Source organism: Malus domestica, chromosome 09, assembly GCF_042453785.1.
Source record: "Malus domestica chromosome 09, GDT2T_hap1".
NCBI lineage: Eukaryota > Viridiplantae > Streptophyta > Magnoliopsida > Rosales > Rosaceae > Malus > Malus domestica.
The window spans coordinates 26,008,515-26,030,082 of NC_091669.1; the positions used below are offsets into that span (position 1 = coordinate 26,008,515).

A 21,568-nucleotide genomic window follows, 5' to 3' on the forward strand; every position below is an offset into this window, starting at 1 on the left:
GTGGATCTAAGGTATTCCTAGGAGTAAGCTGTAGGAAGTTCTTGCATTAATCACGTGGAATATCGTGCTTGATTTAAGTTCACCAATAGTCATCTCCACTCAGATCATGCCCATCGCTCTTTGTCCTCCTTGGTTAAAACCCTGGATTAGCAGACGGCTAAGGGATAGTTCATCCACCTTGATGCCAATTGTGGTCATTGTTGACTTTGGCATGATGTTTATGGCTGATCTACCATCCACAAGCATGCGGTTGACTTTGTGCTCCCTTATGTACCCAGAGACGAAGAGAGGGCGGTTGTGAGGCCTTGATCCTAGCAGTAAGTCTTCGTCAGTGAAGTTAATTACATCATGGGTGGCACAGCATGTGGCACATTCATGTGGTCAAAGCTTCAAGCCTTCATTATTGCCGTCTTGTACTTTATGGTCGTCAGGACTCGCCAAGACCGCTATTAGTGCTTTTCGCATCCCCTTGGCCAATCGTAATGCTGCCTTGATGTTGACGTGTGTCGGTATGCCTTCTTTGGGTGTGAGGGTCCTATCTTCCTCTACTGTGATATCATTGCCTTTCGATGGCTCTTCTATCTCCACATCTACCATGTGACAAGCAACGGTAGTGCACTGTTTGAAGAAGTCATTCGGGAAGTACTCGTGCAAAAAGACGGGAATGCATGGCTCTTGCTCCATAGGTTCTCCAGCGTATGTTGGCTTAACAACCCTTATGTTTCCTTTGGGTTTCCTATTGTTGCAGCTGCGGTGTTTTCTCCCTTGTTCCATCTTTGGCCTTGTGGCTTGTGGTTTTGGCTTCCTTGTCCTTTTGTAGGTCACCAAGGTTCATCCTTCTTCATCGTTGGTAAGTGCATCTTGGTTGCTTGCCCCCAGTGATGGTTGTGCAAAAGGTGTCGTGCAACTTGAGTATTGACGAGAATGGTCAGGTGTCACTTGGAGAGGCACGGGATCGAAGGATCCAAACGTAATTGTAGTAGTATGTGTTGCACCTGTGTCTTCAAGGTCAAGCTCGATTTGCCCTTGTTATGCTAACTTCATGATGAGTTCTTTAAGGATGAAGCACTTACCAACAGAATGGCTCACGATAAGATGATACTTGCAGTACTTATGATCGTTTACGCGATTAATCTCCTCATGAGGCTTACATTCGGGTAGCTCGATTACCTTCTTTTCTAGCGAGTCGTCTAACATTGCGGCTATATCTGAGTTAGGAAAATGGTACACCTTCTACTCCAATTCCCTCAAGGTGTTTTTGTACCTGTCTTGGGTGAGAGAAGGCTCACCTCTCTTTATCTCATTTACTTTGTCCTTTGAGAAGATCTTGATAAGCGCAGATGAGGTCTTGATGGGGGTAGTGTTAATGGTAAAAGCTTCCTTAACAGGTTTCTGCCCAGTCTTGTCTACATTCGGGGCAAACACTTTATCCTTCTTTAAGTCGGTGATCGGCTCCTTCTTCTCGTGATTGGCGATACTCAGCTCCATGTCGTGGGAACGAGTTACCAACTCCTCAAATGTTCTTGGTTTTATGCCTTGAAGGTTGTAATGTAACCCCTAATGCATGCCTTGAACGCACATCTCAATGGCAGAGGTTTCAGAAAGTCAATAGTTGCAATCCAGACTTTATGAACGCCATATATTGATGTAGTCGACAACAGGTTCATTCTTCCACTATTTCGTACTGGTCAGCTCTAGCATGCTTACAGTGCGGCGAGTGTTGTAGAAGTGGTTAAGGAACTCCCTCTCTAGCTGATCCCAATTGTTGACAGATTCGGGCTCGAGGTCGGTGTACTAGTCAAAGGCGTTACCTTTCAACGAGCGCACAAACTGCTTGACGAGATAGTCTCCCTCCATTCCAGCATTGTTGCATGTTTCAATGAAATGGGCGACATGTTGCTTTGGGTTTCCTTTTCCATCGAACTGCATGAATTTTGGTGGCTGATAACCCCTCGGCATCTTCAAAGTGTCAATCTTCTTGGAGTAGGGCTTTGAGTATAGTACGGAGTCGTGTAAACTTCCTTCATACTGCATCTTGATGGTGTTGGTGATCATCTCCTGCAGTTGCTGGATAGAGAAAGATCCCATGAGCGCTGCTACTTGGTCTGGCTATAGCTTTGTATCGACTTTCTCCATCGGAGGCTCCTCTTCTTCGCCGACTCATTTCTTTGGTGGATCAACCTTTGGGTCGGGGTTCTCGCCGTCCTGTGCCTCCAGTCGGTTAGCGAGCGCAGCGATTTGCAAATCTTTTTCTTCCATAGTCCGTATTAGCCTTACAATCGCTTCATTCATTTAAGTTAGCTGCTCATCAATTGAAGTCGCTCCAGTGGTCATGACTAGCATTGCTGAGCTACTACTTGAGTCGGCATCGAAAAGCACGAAATCGGAGTACTTCTTCAAATTTTCCTCTCTTAGTGCTTTTAGTGAGGCCAGGGTGATCACGAGCTTGTGCCTCTGATGCTCTTGCTCCATCGGTAGAGTTAATGTAGGGGTGGAAGAAGCGGCAGAAAGAGCTCTTGTATTGCTTCGAGTTATGATGCCCGAAGTGACACCATTTACGGCGAAGACGCTCTTATTTTTCACATTGGTTACAGGAATCGCTTGAACCTTCCTTGATGCCATTTGTGCTTTTTGCGGATTTAAAGATAGAGATGAAAGGTAAAGATTGTCCCACTGGGCGTGCCAAATTTGTAAACACGGAAATTCCTGTGATGAATAAGACAAGAACACGTGTACAAAATAATATTTGTATTAATGATTTAGGGGTTACAATCTCTTCTACAAATTTAACCTCTGATTCGATCTTTCGTAATGTGCAGATTTGTGGATTGTGATGTTGATCCAAGGGCCTTCAAGGCTTGATCTTAGGATGAACAAGTGATGAACGATGAACGCTTTCTTCAAGGGGACCGTCGGGGTTTAATCTTGAATTGTGGAAGTTCTTCAAGGGTCGTTGGGGCTTGATCTTAAAGGAGGATTTGGCGGAAGTTCTTCAATGGCCGTTGGGGCTTGATCTTGAATGAGGATTTGACGAAGAACGAAGAGAGCTTTCTTGATCATTCGGGATTTGCAAGAGAGCTTTGGAGTTTCAAAACTTCAAGGTTTTGGTGTGATGTGAATTGGTTATCAATTGGTTTTTCTGAAATGAATGCATTGGCTTCCTATTTATAGAATTCCAAAACTTGATTTTTAGATTTAAATAATCAGATGAAATAAATCATTTCTGTCATGTGTTGACACGTGTCCTATTTGATGACTTTTCAGATGATTTTCGATTTTTCGTTGAGTTACATGCTACGTGTAAAATTTATGTGACAGATGAACGTTGGAATTTTAATTATTGATCAACATTTATTTCACCGAAATTTCGATGTCTACAGTAGTTTTTAAATTTAAATAATAAATTATGTTTAACCCTATGACCCTTTGGCCCCGTCTGCTGGAGATGTTTTTTGTTACAGGGTTATGTTTGGCCTATGACCCTCTGACCTCTCGGCTGGAGATGATAAGAAATATAACCCTGCATTGTTCATTAAATTATTTATTTGTTCGAGGACTATAGACCTAAAACGAGTCATCTAGTCGGAGATGGCCTAACCTAACACAAGTAACTTTTAACTCCTTCAAACAACCGTAAAAGTCGAAACCACCAATCTGTACGTCTGCTTTTTTTTCACTTTTCCTTCTACCGTACGACGCCCACCAAAATAGTAAAACTTACCATCCAATCTGAAGGCGCCACGTCATCATCCCGTTCTCTTCCAACTTGGAAACCACCGAAGTTAGAGGCTTACAGCCTTACAGAAATAAAATAATCAGAGCCTCAGCCTCCCAATTCAACCACTCTCTCTCTCTCTCCCGCCCGTCTACGACAGAGAGGTCGACGAGGTTTCTGCGCTCGCTTGCTCCTTGATTGTAATCTGTCCGGTTCATTTCGGGTGAACAAGATGAGACGCTCAGGTTCGTGTTCCATCTTTCCATTTTTCTTTTTTAATTTAGCTCAATTGTCGTTGAATTGTTTGGTTTAGATGTTTTGACGATTGGTTTTGTAGTATTAGTATCGATTGCTTTTGTTTCAATTTTAAAGTCTTTAAATTTGTTGAATTTTGTACCTTTTTTAACTTATTTATGATCATGGATTTTTGCTAGTATAGATCACGTTTGATTGGAGCTTCATGCTTTGCATTGAATTGAATTAAATTGGTTTTAGAAAGAGCTGAATTCTGTTGAATTATAGGAATACTGGTAATTTAAATTAAGAAAGTCTAAAGTTTAGTCGAAATCCAAAATCCGAAAGTGGGTTAGTTGAATTAGTGAAAGTATTGGAATATTGTGTTGCATGAAAGGGTTAAAGGTTCTGAATTGTTGAAAAAATTAGATTATTAAACAGGAAAATCAATGAGTGAACAGAGTAGGCTTAAAGTTTCTGATTTGTGGAAAAGAAATATAAAAATTGGATCTGTTTAAAATTTTCTTGGTAGAGGGTAAAAAGGGTGCCGGCTTGTTGTATCCGAAAAGTAGCAAAAGAGGTATTAGGAGAGTCCAAGGGCTTTGCCCCACACCAAAAGGAATCTTGGTGGTGGAATGAGGAGGTACAAGCAAAGGTGAAGGCTAAGAATGAATGTTGTAAAGCCTTATACAAGGATAGGACCGATGAAAATGGTGAAAGGTATAGAAAAGCGAAGCAAGAGGCGAAGAAAGCTGTGAGAGAAGCTAAGTTAGCGGCTTATGACGATATGTATAAGCGACTAGATACCAAAAAAGGAGAGTTGGATATCTATAAACTAGCTAGAGCAAGGGACAAGAAGACAAGGGACCTAAACCAAGTGAGGTGCATCAAGGATGAGGATGGAAAGGTTCTTGCTACAGAGAACGCGGTTAAAGACAGATGGAAAGGTTATTTTCATAATCTTTTCAATGAAGGACATGAAAGGAGTGCTTCTTTAGGGGAGTTGAGTAACTCAGAAGAGTGTAGAAACTACTCTTTTTATCGTAGAATCCGGAAGGAAGAAGTGGGTGTAGCTTTGAAGAAGATGAAGCATAGAAAAGCAGTAGGCCCAGACGATATACCAATCGAAGTGTGGAAAGTTTTGGGAGAGACAGGTATAACATGGCTCACTAACCTTTTCAATAGGATTTTGAAAACGAAGAAGATGCCGAATGAGTGGCGAATGAGCACTTTGGTGCCTATCTACAAGAATAAGGGCGATGTACAAAATTGCATGAACTATAGGGGTATTAAGTTAATGAGTCATACAATGAAGCTCTGGGAGAGAGTCATTGAGCATAGATTGAGGCAAGAGACACGGGTTTCGGACAACCAATTCGGGTTCATGCCAGGGCGCTCAACCATGGAGGCAATCTATCTCTTACGAAGATTGATGGAAAGATATAGAGATGGGAAAAAGGATTTACACATGGTCTTTATAGATTTGGAAAAAGCGTATGATAGGGTCCCAAGAGACATTCTTTGGAGGATTTTAGAGAAGAAAGGAGTACGAGTAGCATATATCCAAGCTATACAGGATATGTATGAAGGAGCAAAGACTGCCGTAAGAACTCATGAAGGACAAACCGAAAGCTTTCCCATAACTGTAGGATTACATCAAGGCTCATCCTTAAGTCCTTACCTTTTTGCGTTGGTAATGGATGAGTTAACAGGACATATTCAAGGTGATATTCCTTGGTGTATGCTTTTCGCAGACGATATAGTGTTGATAGATGAAACTCAGGAAGGGGTAAATGCAAAGCTTAACCTTTGGAGAGAAGTGTTGGAATCTAAAGGTCTTCGCCTAAGCCGATCAAAGACAGAATATATGGAGTGCAAGTTCAGTGCAAATGGAGGCCAAAACGAGTTAGGGGTGAGGATCGGAGATCAAGAAATACCAAAGAGCGACCGTTTTCGTTACCTAGGATCTATCTTGCAAAAGAACGGAGAATTAGATGGAGATCTCAACCATAGAATACAAGCTGGATGGATGAAGTGGAAGAGTGCATCCGGCGTGTTGTGTGACCGCCGTATGCCACTGAAGCTCAAGGGAAAATTTTATAGGACGGCAATAAGGCCGGCGATGCTGTATGGCACAAAATGTTGGGCGGTGAAGCATCAACACGTACACAAAATGGGTGTAGCGGAGATGAGGATGCTTCGTTGGATGTGTGGGCACACGAGAAAGGATAAGATTAGGAATGAGGATATCCGGGGTAAAGTAGGAGTAGCCGAAATTGAAGGAAAGATGAGAGAAAATCGGTTACGGTGGTTTGGACATGTGCAAAGAAGGCCTACTGACGCTCCGATTAGAAGATGCGACTATGGGACAGAGGTTCAGGGCCGAAGGGGCAGAGGAAGACCTAGGAAAACTTTGGAAGAGACCCTAAGAAAAGACTTAGAGTACTTGGATCTAACGGAGGACATGACACAGGACAGAACACAATGGCGTTCTAAGATTCATATAGCCGATCCCACTCAGTGACTTGGATTTTCCAAGTCTCCAACCAAGAAGTTTTCCTCACTCGGAAAATTAAGGGAACACTACCTCAACCTATATGCCCCACTCACAAAGCTTCATCATACAAGCTTCAACAAAAGAAAATTCAAAGAACTTAGCGAAGAAGGCTTTGGTGTATTTAACACAATACGTTGAAATGAAGGAAAGCTTATTTATTGATATCCCCGATAAGTTACAAATATGTACATATACTTGAGTCAAAATAAACAAACAAGAGGGAGCCTTCACAAAGGTTGCTTAGGAGAAGTCTCAGCAGTCGGTAGAGCCCCAGAAAGAGAAGGCACCGGAGGAGGATCATTCGGAGCCTCAGTACTGGACAAAACCCTAGAAGGAGGAGGCATCAGAGGTTGATCATTTGGAGCTTCATTGCGCGGTACAGCCCCAGAAGACGAAGGCAATAAATGCCTTTGGAACAAACCCACAAATCTCTGATGATCAAGTAAAACCTGACCATCAGATTCCTTCATCTGGTCAAGCTTCCTCTTCATGTTTGTAGCATAGTCATGTGCGAGTCGGTGCAACTGTTTATTCTCATGCTTGAGCCCTCTAATCTCCTGTTTGAGACTCATCACTTCAGCCGCCAATGATTCAACTTGGCGGGTTCGAGCAAATAGGCGTTGGGCCATATTAGACACAAAACCTGCACACTGAACACTGAGAGCCAGAGAATCCTTAACAGCCAACTCATCAGACCGTTTGGAAAGTAGTCTGTTATCTTTGGGAGTGAGAAGGTTCCTGGCCACTACCGCAGCGGTCATATCATTCTTCATCACAGAATCCCCAACGGTAAGAGGACCAGTAGGGGAGACGAAGGATGGGCGCCATATGTTGTCTGGAGAAGGCGGGGCTGCCTCTTCAACAAGGTTCAAGTCAAAACGACGGTCGGAGGGGCCAGACATTTTCAAAGGTGTTGAAGAGAGAAGAGGTCGAACAAATCAAGATCTTAGAAGTGCAAGAATGGAGCTTCTACTGGTGGATATTCAAGTGTGCTTTGGAACTTAATGTCAGCCCCTATAAAAATCTGCACTCGACGAAGCTTCAGAAATCGAAGAGGCGCCTGCTCAGAAATCGAAAAGGCGTTTGCTTTCTCAAAAGCTGGGCTGCTCAGAGACCACGAGGGTCGATCTCAGAAATCGAAGAGGCGTTTGCTTTCTCAAAAGCTGGGCTGCTCAAAGACCACGAAGGCCGATCTCAGAAATCGAAGAGGCTTGCTTTCTCAAAAGCTGGGATGCTCAGAGACCACGAGGGCCGATCTCAGAAATCGAAGAGGCACCTACTTTTCCAGCCTTGTCAGCACCTGTCACACGCACACTCAGCTTTGCGGAAATTATGGACATTCTGTCGAAGATTTCTGACGAAGTAGAAAGCACATGAATCGTACTGTTCAATCACCCACTTCCCACACGCAACAGTAGCTCAGGGGTACCACAGATAACTGGGCCAAAGTTCTCTGACAAAGTTGAGACACGTGAAGCTTGCAGCTCCCACTACATCGCTCTGACCAAGAAGGGTAAAAGAATTGCAAAGAAACAACACTAACAAAGTTTAAACACATAAATTTTGAAGGTCTAACTACCATATTATTACCCACAAGGGTAAAGGAACAGTACCACTGCTGGATAATTGGAAAGTCCCGGTGTGTCAACCTCTGTGCTTCGTGGCAAGGTATACTAGCAAACATGCCCAACCTGTACTCACATTCGAGAAAACACTCCCAACAAGATTGCTTGCTCCAAAATCGAAGAGGCACCGCCCTCCGAATCTCGAGAGCCAGACTCCCAACATGATTACTTTCTCAAAAATCGAAGAGACACCGCTCTCCGAATCTCGAGAGCCAGACCCCCAGCAGGATTGCTTTCTCAAAAATCGAAGAGGCATCGTTCTCCGAATCTCGAGAGCCAGATCCCCGACAGGATTGCTTGTTCGAAAATCGAAGAGGCACCACTTTCCCAACTTCAAGAGCTGGATCTCCTTGGATAAAGCTTGTCTGTAATCTTCACACGCAACATCAGCTTTCCAGATACCACAGACCACTTTTTCAAAGTGCTCTGACAGAGTTAAAACATGTGAAGCTGGCAGCTCCCACTACCGTGCTATAACCAAGCAGGGTAAAGGAATAGCATTATTACTTGATGTTAGGGAGACTCCTATATATGTCGACCTCCATCCCTAACGGACAGGCAGACCTGCAAAAATGCTCAACCCTTTCTCTTATCTGAGAGGGCACTCCCAACGAAGCCTCTTGAAATATTCAGCTTTCTTTCCCCCCGATAATACCTCTGTAAACAAGCTATACTAGAGCAAGAATATCTCATATCATCAGGGTTAAAAGCAAGAGTATCCCATATCATGCTTTTTCCCTGTCTTTTCCTTTGGCCTTGTTCTTACCTGCAAGACAAGGAGAAAGAGAGCAATCAGTCAGCACTTGGAATCAAGCTTCCAGCCAGGAACTGACTGCCTAGAACCCCTTACCTGATTACTTACCTGGCATTGCTCTCGAGTACTCATCTTCAACATCTTATGCTTCCAGGGAAGATACCGCATCTGCCTGAGGAACAAATAGGGCAAGTGAGAAGGATACAAGGAAGCATGTGGAGACAAGCGTAACAGCACACGTGCCGATACATCCACTACTCTGTCAAAAGCAAAAGTATCCCATATCAGCAGGGTCGAACGTACTCTAGATTTGATGGACTTGTTTTGACCCTCAAATTCTTCAGTCGGCCTTATACTCTGGAGGAAACCAGAAAACCCTCCAGCCCAGTTCAAGAATAAGCCTGTGGAAAGTTACTTCTTCAAAAGCAAAAGTATCCCATATCATCTCTCCTCATTTTTCTTCTCTTTATCCTTCATGCGGCCTGCAAGATAGGGAGAATGTGAACAATCAGCCGGAGCTCTGATTGCTTACCTTGTCTGTCACCTCTTTCAGCAGATCCCCTAGCTCGGCGACTTGGGGGACTCCTACTACATGGTTTGTATCGCGCTTGACCAAGCATGAAACTACAAGTAAGCTTCAAGTGAAATTGATACATTACCTTGTGCATCTCCACCAGTTACAGATACCACCCCTGGATGGAGGAAGAGTACTTCCAGAGAAGATGCCACATCTACCTATGAGACAGATAAGGCAAGTCAAGACGATACCACACTCCGGTACTTAGAAGTTCCGTGGCTACGAGATCATTCTCCCACAATATTTCCTAATGTCATTTGTACTAAATCATTCACTTGTACTCACTAAAGGAGAGCTTGAACCTATGTACTTGTGTAAACCCTTCACAATTAATGTGAACTCCTCTATTCCGTGGACGTAGCCAATCTGGGTGAACCACGTACATCTTGTGTTTGCTTTTGTGTAAACCCTTCACAATTAATGAGATCTCCTCTATTCCGTGGACGTAGCCAATCTGGGTGAACCACGTACATCTTGTGTTTGCTTTCCTATCTCTATCCATTTATATACTTATCCACACTAATGACCGGAGCAATCTAGCGAAGATCACAAAAAGTGACCGTTTTCGCTACCTAGGATCTATCTTGCAAGAGAACGGAGAATTAGATGGAGATCTCAACCATAGAATACAAGCTGGATGGATGAAGTGTAAGAGTGCATCCGGCGTGTTGTGTGACCGTCGTAGGCCACTGAAGCTCAAGGAAAAATTTTATAGGACGGCAATAAGGCCAGCGATGTTGTATGGCACAGAATGTTGGGCAGTGAAGCATCAACGTACACAAAATGGGTGTAGCGGAGATGAGGATGCTTCGTGGGATGTATGGGCACACGAGAAAGGATAAGATTGGGAATGAGGTTATCCGAGGTAAAGTAGGAGTAGCCAAAATTGAAGGAAATATGAGAGAAAATCGGTTCCGGTGGTTTGGACATGTGCAAAGAAGGCCTACTGACGCTCCGGTTCGAAAATGTGACTACGGGACAGAGGTTCAGGGCCGAAGGGGTAGAGGAAGACCTAGGAAAACTTTGGAAGAGACCCTAAGAAAAGACTTGAGTACTTGGATCTAACGGAGGACATGACACAAAACCGAGCGCAATGGCGTTCTAGGATTCATATAGCCGACCCCACTTAGTGGGAAAAGGCTTTGTTGTTGTTGTTTTATCTGAGAACCCTTCTTTGCTCTCTTCTTTTTAACATCTCCATCTTTGCACGCTCCTTTAGTCAAGAAGACGAAGATGGAAAAGTTACTGAGCAGCCCAAACTAATTGCCAATATCACATTCTGTCAAACGTTTGCATTTTAGACAGGTTTCATCAGATCTTTAGTCTTGTGGCAAAACTTTCCATCTTTTCTTAACCATGATTAACAGGGCCCAATGAGAATTGTGGGAAAATAATGCTTACTTCAGCGATGGCTTTTCAGTGGTTGGAACACACGGATGACCTCTCAAATAGAGAGGCAAGGTTTCGAAGCCTCTTCAGTATTTTCTACACCCCCACTCATGGGTTACAGATGGGAAGAGAACCACCTAGGGTTCTCAAACTCTCAGTCAGCTGGTTTATGCTGCACGCCCCTCAGGAGCTTTGTAAAATTTATCCTACTCAAGTCTTGGATACTCCCTGAACCACACATTACTTAATAAACCTTGCTTTAAGTTGAAATACATTTCGGATTTGGGGCTATCTGGTTTTGTTATTGCAATACTACAGACATTAGTAGTTGTACAATGTGTTCTTCTAATGCTTTAAATAGTAACCTATTTGAATATTGCTTACACATTTTGTTGAGTTGGCGTTCCATATTATCTGTGCTTATAACTACTTTAATCTTAATCTGTTCAGCCATTAAAGCAGCTAATAAAGAGTTGGAACGTATTGATGCTGTCTTTATTTCATATGAAAATGCGTCTTCTGGTTTGATTGAGTAAGTCTACTGCACAGGATACTTGTCATAATTTGTGGATTTTGTTATTACTTTTGTTGCAGCTGTTCAAAATGTTATTACATTTTTCCTTTTCACAGATTTAGTGCATTTTCCAGATGGTAGTTGAGAATTTCATGAGAATATTTTGATATCAGGATGAATAAAGTATTGGGGTTTGAACAGTTTGTCATCTCATTAATTTTTAGGGGCATCTTTTAGGGAGTGAATGGAAACGGATGGATCACCATCTTTGTAGTAACATAAGAACATTGTTGGTTATTCCCCTCATGGTGACATCTTATATTTAGGGAAGTGCACCCTTTTTACCCTCTACCTCACTCCTGTTTAATCTTGATCGTTGATTCTGTTTGATTTTCAATTTGATGGCCATAAATAAAGAAGGGTGTCTAAGAAGCTAAAAAGGGTGTGTGAAAATCACTTCCCTGTGATTATTATTCAACAGAAAGGGTTGTTATTGAATGACCCAATTCTCTCTGTCCAGAAAATCTGCAGGCACCAATAGAATTGCATTATGTTCAAATACCAGATAAAACATCGAAATCATTGTTTTTTTCTTATAGAAGGGAGAAGAAAACTAGTATTGTTTTATAGCATTTCAATTAGAATCAAATTGTAATCATATTTGTATCAACTCCACCTTAATAAAATTTTCCCATGGAGAAGCCGTACTTTTTAAATGCACGCACACCTTTGCTAGTGGAAAATTTGATGTTCCCTTATGACTTATTAGTTATTTCGTGCTCTTTGAACAGCCCAGAGGGAATCGAACGTCTTTGTTCAGATTTGGAAGTTGACCATACCGATGTAAGGGTCTTGATGCTTGCCTGGTAAGTTCGGTTTGGAGTAATTTGGTCCTCACTTCGATATATCCTTGATTTGAATTGTCAAAGCTAATGGACTATGTATGCCAGGAAAATGAAAGCTGAAAAACAAGGATACTTTACCTTGGTAAGCAGCACTTTCTCATCTGCATATCAAAGTACTTTTACGTTCTTTTGTTTTTTGTCATGGAATTATCACTTACTCCATTTATCAATTTGTTGTATGGTTCCACAATTTATTTCATTCATCTAGCATCTAACCTCTACCTTGTTAAATTGTTTTTGATAATTGGATTTTCTCTTAGTTTTGGACCTTCTCACTTTTTTTTCAAATGCCATGTGTCATTGTTTACCCAAAAAAAAGAAAAAGAACTTTAATGCTTTTGTTTAGGAATTAAAGATGGAAAAAAAAAAGTATAATTTCAAATTCATTAATGCCTTGCTTTTTGTGTAAAAATGACACATGGCACTTGTTAAAGTGGAAAGGTCCAAATGCAAAGGTTAGTGCAAAGTAAACCCAGCAGTTTCTGACATGACACGATGGCACAACACGAAAATAACGGGTTTCGGGTTAACACGATAACTTATCGGATCATTATCGGGTGACCCGTTAAGAACCCGTTAATAACGGGTTCTGAATGGGTATACACGCGGGTAACACGTGGATAACCCGTTTCGACCCGTTAAGAAAACAATTATTTTGATAATTTTAAAGTTTAATTACTAAAGGATTTATTATAAAATATAATAGCCATATTAATATATACAATATATTCTATACTAAATATATAGTTTTGTATTATTATTCTATATAAGTTAAAAAAAAAAAGTTTTAGTCAGTGTTTATTTTTATTATGACTAGGATAAATTTTACTTAACATGTTGTCCAAAATTAAAATAAACTAATATAGTATTTGTATAGGCAAGAACTAAGAAGACATACATACAAGTATGAAAAATGTGAAAGAATATATAAACACTCGTGATTCATCATTATTCCTCCACGAGTAGATAATGGTTACACCTATATTATCGTTTAGATTTTTTAAATCCTCCAAACCTTCATGAATAATGTTTTTTATTTGAGGGTAAAATTAATAATAATTATTGTAGAAGTGTAAAAAATGTAAAAAAAAAATATACAATCACTCATAGTGACAAACTTTACAACTTTCATGATGAGGTCAGCTTTGAAATCCAACACTATAATTCATAAACCTTAAATTTATATTTAACCGTCAATTGCCATTTACACTTTATTCTTCTTACTGAATTTCATTTTTAAAATTTTCTTTTTTGAAAACATGATCACCTGGCTGATGTAAGAAGATGAACGGTTCAGATCTTTGATATCACGTTTCGATATTTACGATTAACTGAAATATGAGTCGATGTCATGTAGTTTGTAGAAACTTTATAAACATCAAGTAATATTTTCACTAACCGTAAAACTCTTAATATAATATCAACGATCCAAACCGTTCATCTTCCTGCATCCTCTGATAGATCAAGTTTTCAAAAAAGAAAATCTGAAAAAAAAAAAAAAAAAATTTGATGAGAACAATAAAGCGTAAATGTAAACAACAATCAACGGTTAAATTTTGATCTATGATTTATATGATTATAGTGGTGAATTTCGAAGTTAAGCTCTTTATGAAAGTTGTAAAGCTTGTCATTACGAGCGTTTATATATTTTTTTTATATATTTTCACACTTCTACATTAATTAAAAAATCATTAAAGACTTAGGTAAGTGAAAATATACTTAAAAGAAAAATATGTTTTTATGTTTTGAATGTGACAATATAGTATGTATATACTTATTTAGTATTATGTTTTTCATTTGATTATTTATTGGTTTAAAATATATTTTCCTTAACGGGTAACGAGTCGGGTCATTTTATCTGTTTATTTTAACGGATGTTACACGACACGACCCGTTAAGATATCGGGTATGACATGAACACAGAAGACACGACACGAATGCCAGGTCTAGTGCAAAGGTTTGTTGTTGTTTTACACGTCTGGGTGTGTTTACTCGAAGAGATTTATATGTATATACATGGAGTCCTTGGCTTCAAAGGGGAATGGAGTCCTATTTTATGAAGCTATAGGAATAAGGAAAATATATACATAAATATGTGTGCGTGTGTATTATATTTATTTACATGCATATGTACACATATGAGGACATGTGTCCATACAGACAAATCTGTATACTCTATACGAACATATAGACACTCAGCTACATATATATATACACAGATCAAATGACACTCGGGTTAAGTTGTCAAGCTTTACAGTGGTGAATAACCTTTTAAAGGATTACTTTGTTCGGGGGATGTAGTGTTTTTTTTTTTTTTTTTTTTTGGTCAAATGTAGTTCGTGTGGACTTTATGCTCCAATAATGCTGACCACAATGTAAAATCCAAAGTCAATTCCATACTTAACCGTTCGATTCTTGTTCTATTAGAAGTCGCATATTTCTTGATATACTTTTCTGGTAAAAATTGAAACTTGATGTGGAACGTTCTCATAGTCATTACTCTAACCGTTCCATTTGTTTCATGACGTTGCCAATCTCCTCGTTGATAGGAAGAGTGGCGAGTAGGTCTTAAAGGACTAAGGGTGGACAATGTAAATAAATTAAAGAAGGCACTTCCAGAGCTAGAGAAAGAGGTAGATTTTTAAAATTGCTTTCCTTTACTATGGCAATTTAATTGTTTAACCACATTGACATCACTTTAACGAAAAACCACATTTTTACATTAAAATGTCAAACCTAATACTATTCACTTTACCCTTTATTTTGTCCTTATCATTAAAACTCAAAGTTTTCAAGCCCTTTTCATTAGTTTTCCTTTTATTATATTATGAATAGGTCAGGAGGCCATCAAACTTTGTGGATTTCTATTCCTATGCATTCGAATATTGTTTAACAGGTAACAAGCTCAATGTGTCTTTTATGGTTAAATCTTGTAACGTAATTGATTTTTCCTTTTGCTTTTACCTTTTCGTATATGTATTAATATCAGCCATCTGTAATTTTCTTTTGTCATTTACAGAGGAGAAACAGAAGAGCATAGATATAGACAGCATATGCGAGTTATTAAATATTGTTTTAGGATCTCAATACCATTTGCAGGTTGACTTATTTACTCAGTATCTAAAGGTGAGTAGCTGAAAAATATTGCTTTAGTAATGAACTGGTTTTCCGTTTAGTCGGGGAAGTGATTCTTAAATATGCAATTGTTCTAAATCTTTAGTGAAGATGATGGGGATCCTTTTCTCTCAATTTCTTCATATGTAGTCCAATATCTTGTATCTATTCACATTGGCGTAACTACCACCTTCACTGAAAAGAGAACTGACTGTAAATGTAAGATTCTAATTGCTTTGTTTTCTAAACGCAGATCCAGAATGATTACAAAGTCATAAATATGGATCAGTGGATGGGCTTTTACCGGTTTTGCAATGAGGTAATCTTACACGTTGGTCGCTTATTTGAACACCTGCTTTGTTTCTTTTCGTTTTCCTTATTGACTACTATATCGCATGCCTGTCCACATATTCACTACTAGTCACGTCTTATCTCTTAAATGCTGCTCTATATGTTAGCTAGTATTTTATCATTACAAGCCTTTGCACAGATAAGTTTTCCAGACCTTAGCAACTACGACCCTGAACTTGCATGGCCTTTGATCCTCGACAATTTTGTTGACTGGATACAAGATAAGCAGAGCCAGTGCTGATAATTTTCGGTGAACCTGAGCCTCTGCTGTAAACCCTACAATTCTTGGTGAAGCACTCTTCGAATCCTTGTTTTTTTCAGTGAGATGTTATTTTGGCACCGGCCCTGAATTTTACTGTGATTGGCCTTTTTGCAGGACAGTTAAGACACAATCAAATGGCCTCAGGACTTTATTTTTCTTCATTTTATTCTCTTGCAAATATAGGATTTACCTTTGGAAATTGCATGTTTGTGATATGTATATAGTTGCTAAAATCTCGTTGAATGTTATAAACTTATAGCACAGCTTCCATAGTTTATTCTGTTGAATGTCCAACTAATGCTGTAAGTTACTTGAGTTGATCAAGTTGAAGCCACTGAATTATGTTACTTTAGTGTGAAGAGATTTTATCATGAAGGTGTTTGATAGAATAAAAGCACTTATGAAACTCGAAATTTCGTTTTATCACTTTTTGATATTATAATACACGACCTTTTTGAAAATTTTCAATAAAAAAGAATTGATTTCACTAAACGGACGGTAAAGAAATAATAAAGAGACTAAAATATCAATAAGACGCGTTTCATTGCCTGTTTAGTGCCCTTTTAGTGACAGAAGTTGACTTTTGATTGAATTTTTGTAAAATGTTCGACTTTTGACAAAAGTTTTATTTATGTGCATTTCTCAACTATTTTTTCAGGAGTATTGCGCGGAGAGACAATTAGGCGTATCAAATACAACCATTGATCAACAAAAACACAAATTTGCCTGTGCAAATGTTTGATATTTATCGGTAGGATCGGAATGGAGTCAAAGACAAAAAATTCAAACTTCGGTGTAAGAGGGTAAACAGTGCCTCCACTTTACACAAGAATTTTCTAATTTGGTCCAACAAGTCCTGAAGTAGTTGTATATTTGTAAACCTCATTGAGTCAAAAGACGGGGAAAATATGACAATAAGATGAAGAAACTAGAGGAAGAAAGAAAGAGACAGAAATTTCACTTCGAATACCAAACCAGGAATAGCAAGAGAACGTGAAGGGCATATTGTGGGGCATTCAACTTTCTTTCCTATAGGAAAAGCCACTTTAAACAAAAGCACTTGGGTCCTAAGTTTCTAACCCATACTCTCGTATGAGAGGGAGCACAATGTTCCTAGTTGTAGGCTTCCTTTATTCCAAAGTGAACCTTCTTCAAGAAAACCAGACACACCTTTCAAAGTGTTAGTATAATACCCTAACTAACTGACCTAACTCACATCTACGACCCTTCACTTTCTTTAATCTTCACAAATTTGGTAAATACTTTACTTTCCTAAAGTAACACATACAAACCACAAAAGAACGGAATTGCAATAATGTGTCGACAATTTGTTGGAGGGTTATTGACATTTATCGTCATGTTTTCGATGAAATCAACTGAGTAAGTTCATTATCAATTCATCATCCTAAGAGCAAAGATGTCCAAGTGGTAGAATTTGCCAAGTCACTTGAGCCAGGTAGAAGAAAATCACACAAGGCCAACTTAGGAAACCTTGCAGGGGCAGGAAAAGAATCAAAAGATAACAGAAACAAGAACTTGACTTTGCCTCTTATCTTTAAGCAATTTTCTAGAAAATAAATAAACTCTGCTGCAAATTTCAACCATCAAGAGGATGAAGAAGCAATAATCAAAGGCGAAGAGGGAGGACGTGGGCGTCTTGTTCTGCTTCTACCCCTGCGCAATGTAGTGCCAGAAGGAGAGGATGGTGAAGATGAAGGAGAATTAGAAGATATTGCCACATTGTTTGACTGGCTTGTTAACTTGTTCTTATCTCCGTCATCGGCCTTATCTTCGATTCTATGAACTTTGGCCAAATTTTTTAAAGTCACTGGAAGAACACAATTGCAGAGGAAGCCTGCATATTAAGGAGTGATTGGTTACCAATAGTATTAAAAACGTAAAACTTTAAGAAGTAGAATGCAGCATTTTCTGAAAAGAATGATTTCAAGACGATCATTTTTTCGAAGAGTGAAGAAAGTTGAGATTCTACCCTAAAATTAATTGGCTATATGGGGAGTAACCCAGCTTACTTACAAATCCAAGAAAGGTCCCTTCTCCATGTGCGATTCATTCTCAACACGCCCCTCATGTGTGGCGAATTTTCAAGCCTACACGTGGACAAAACAAACGGGGTGACGTGGAGCACGTCGTGTGGTCATTGGGCATCACACATGGGACAACCTGCTATGATACCTTGAAGAAAGTTGATGTTCCACCATAAAACCAATTGGCAATATGGGGAGTAACCCACTTATGTATAAACCCATGCAAGATCCCTCCGCTCCTTCCATCAATGTGGGAGTGGGATTCATTCTCAACACTAAGTGCATTCTAGCTACTACTACTTCTTAGATGAGCTCCAAGCTCATGTTATCAAAACTTGCCCTTCTGGTTTTATAACTAAAATGTTTGATCCGCATAAACTAAATGAACAAAAGAAAAGAACTTCTTAGTTCTTACCGATTCTAGCAAGCCGATTAACCCAACTTGGAATTGGATTTCCAGTCAATGTGATACATGCATCATTGCAGAAATGGTTGCAGTTCTTGGTGACCAAATTGTAGGCATTTCCTTTGTATTTCGCTGCAAGACCTTCCCACACTGCCCTCACTTCTAAAGGCCCAACAATCGTCTTCCCGACCAGAATCGATTTCCTAAATGTAAACCCATCACACTTTTTCGGTTCTCCTTCAAAAATTCCAGATGTTGGATACTCGTGAGCTCCAAATGCATACTCCACACCATGCACTGCACAAGTAAATCCAATCAAAAACCTCAATAACCATGGAAAAAATACAATAAAATGGAAAAACATTTCAAATATCCTGTAGAGCTTGTTGTAACTGGAAACTAAAGTGGAAAATAATTCATGAACCTTCGATTTCTTACCAGAAGTTGGCAAGGAAATTAGCAGTTGTTTATCACACTAACAATACAATATTTTCGGATTCGAGGACTTGAATGACTCACATCAATCCTTTATCTTGTATTGCTAAATCATTCAAAACCTTGGACTTTTGTTTTTGAATCAAAATTTAAAAGCAAATGGGATGTATGTATATCCACTACCTAATCCAATTGAAGAACATACATCTTAAACTACACATAATCCATGGCCAAAGACACAGCAACCAAAAGGTTAAACCCAACTCTTTTCTGCATTTTCTCATCTGCCAAACACAATTATGTATATTTTATCACCAGCCAAACACAAAGTAAAGTTGGTAGAACTAACCTTGTACACCAGAATGGTAAACTCCAAGGCCAAGCCAATAAGCGTAGCCATTAAAAGGTGAGAGATCGTATACATTGAGGTACACAGGCACCGATCCACTGTCCTCCTCCTCCTCCTCAATGGCACTTCTGCACACACTCTTTTTACACAACATTTTCACTCTCCTTTCTTCCTCTTCGCTTCTGCTGCTGCATTCACAGACCAAGAAACATTTTCAGCTGCACAACAACAACATCCTCCACCAAGAATGCCATTGAATTACAATACAATTTCCGAGTTGCTTTTCGGATTCTAAATCATGGGTTTCCTTCTTTGCTTCCAAAAAATAATGGGTTTTTAACTGATCTGCTAATTGTTCAAGTGGGAGAGGAAAATTTTGAGAATCTTCTGCTGATGGCTGATGGCTGATGCCTTGATGGTTGATGGGTTCCACAAGTGAAAGTGAGAGGAAGTGCTGCTGCTGCTGCCGCTCTTTGCTGATGGTTGATGGTTAATCAGAAAATGGTTGGTACAGTGTTATATAGATCTGGGATCTGTGGAATAATTGGGGTTGGATTTGACTGGAGTTACAGGGGGGAAAAGGGTTATCCTTAGTTGGTTACAAATCTGAGCTGGTCTCAGTCTCATCCCACTTTCAAAAATTTGAATTGTTTGGGAGAAAGTAACATACACTGGTTACGGAACATAGTGGGTTTCTTTTTCCATTACACTTATAATCTAGCTATACTATTATTTGTACTATCTTTCTAATGGGAATAGAGTCCGTCAATACATGTGAGTCTAATCTCTATTACAGAGATGGTACAAGTGATACTACAATTAAATGGTAAGAATAACATTTTTGTTTGGGAAATTTTATTTGAACCCGTATAATCTCTTTTTACACCCAACTTACTCTCCACACCCATATTATTTTTAATTAAACTATTAATATCTTTTTAAACCCAATTTTATTACCTAATGACACACCCCAACCCGGGATGTCCACTAGGACTCCGAATCGAGCTGTGTTGGCCGACACCTGGAGGGTGACGAAGCCATAAAGTATGATGATGTGGAGAAATGTGAATAAATTTAAACCTAAAAGTGCATAAATACAAGAGTGCGCCATGAGCGGAAATGAACTCATTTCACACGTAACGTCAAAGCATAAGTAAAGTACATAAGAGTGGATTGAAAATCATACCATCGAAGGTAATCTCCAATACCAAGACTTTCCAAGAATCCTCGTCGATACGAAAGCTCTACTACTAGACCTGGAGGGATAAAAACAAGAGTGAGTGGTCAGAAAATAGGGCTTTAATAAAGACTTCTAAACAATATAATCCCTCATCATAACAACTATTTAGCTTCCAAAAAATCATACTACGGATAAATATGAAATTAAAAGTATACTAACATTAAATCCAGAAGTATACCACGTCACAACATCTCATCAGCAATATAAATAATCAAGTCCTTAATAACCCATACTAGCACGCCAGTCGGAGTCACCTATGGTGACCTGTGCGACTACAACCATATCTCATCAATCAATGCTAGCTTATAAGTCAAAGTCACCTCTAGTGATATATACGACTTATTCATATCTCATCACATATCTTATTACATATGCTAGCTCATCACATATCTCGTTACATATGCTAGCTCATCATATATCTCCTTACATATGCTAGCTCATTACATATCTCATTACATATGCTAGCTCATCACATATCCCTGCACACGAGTCGAAACCACCTATAGTGGTCTGTACGACAGGACTAGGTGTAAATAAATACACTCTAGTGCTAGGATCACGTGAAGACTATGCGAATAATCGCGGGTCACCTATAGTGGTTTGTACGACAGGCCTGTACACCTACCTTGAATCCAAGGTGAGCGTAAGGTGCGGGAGGTGAACATCACGTGAAGGACAGTGCCCTGACCACGGGCGGGAGCACTAACACCGGGGTGCAGGTTTATAAACTCCACTCACATCCGTTCATCACCAATTATTACTCAATCATACCAACATTATATACTCACCTGAACTTACCTTAACATCCGTATTGTGTGAAACACTATGCGGATTTGTACCAAATTACATACTAAAATATAAACTAATTATGGCATGGCATTTATAAAACGTAAAACTACAATTTCTCGTTTCTTCACACATTGATTTATAATCAACATTTAATCACCGAGACGTAAGGTTAAATCTCGCATTTTTCACCAGATTCCTTCATATTGCTCAATTTCTCAAACAAGGCTATTGTCTCGATTATTTAGTCTCATTTATGGTATGGCTGCGTCTAACGTCTCGTTAGACTGTCTACGTACCCTAATCAAGG

At 39.5% G+C, this 21,568-nt stretch overlaps 2 protein-coding genes across 3 annotated transcripts; one reads left to right on the forward strand and one right to left on the reverse strand.

The window, feature by feature from the left end:
• The first annotated feature begins 3,719 nt into the window (after positions 1-3,719).
• LOC103443930 (uncharacterized) lies at positions 3,720-16,344 on the forward strand. Of its 2 annotated transcripts, none has more exons than XM_029108426.2 (10): positions 3,720-3,960; positions 11,302-11,383; positions 12,157-12,231; positions 12,316-12,352; positions 14,820-14,903; positions 15,106-15,166; positions 15,290-15,396; positions 15,638-15,703; positions 15,875-16,023; positions 16,112-16,344. In XM_029108426.2, exons 1-9 carry the CDS (start codon positions 3,948-3,950, stop codon positions 15,974-15,976), a joined length of 627 nt encoding a protein of 208 aa, XP_028964259.1. In that variant the 5' UTR covers positions 3,720-3,947; the 3' UTR covers positions 15,977-16,023; positions 16,112-16,344. The 2 variants fall into 2 exon arrangements, with proteins under 2 accessions (XP_028964259.1, XP_028964261.1); XM_029108428.2 differs by having other exon boundaries at positions 16,117-16,344.
• Positions 16,345-17,357: 1,013 nt separating this feature from the next.
• On the reverse strand, positions 17,358-19,951 carry LOC103443929 (deSI-like protein At4g17486). The gene is made up of 3 exons (XM_008382833.4): positions 19,233-19,951; positions 18,458-18,745; positions 17,358-17,852 (listed from the first exon to the last, which is right to left on the reverse strand). The coding sequence occupies exons 1-3, from the start codon at positions 19,384-19,386 to the stop codon at positions 17,602-17,604; spliced, it is 693 nt and encodes a 230-aa protein (XP_008381055.1). The 5' UTR covers positions 19,387-19,951; the 3' UTR covers positions 17,358-17,601.
• Between the last annotated feature and the right edge of the window lie 1,617 nt (positions 19,952-21,568).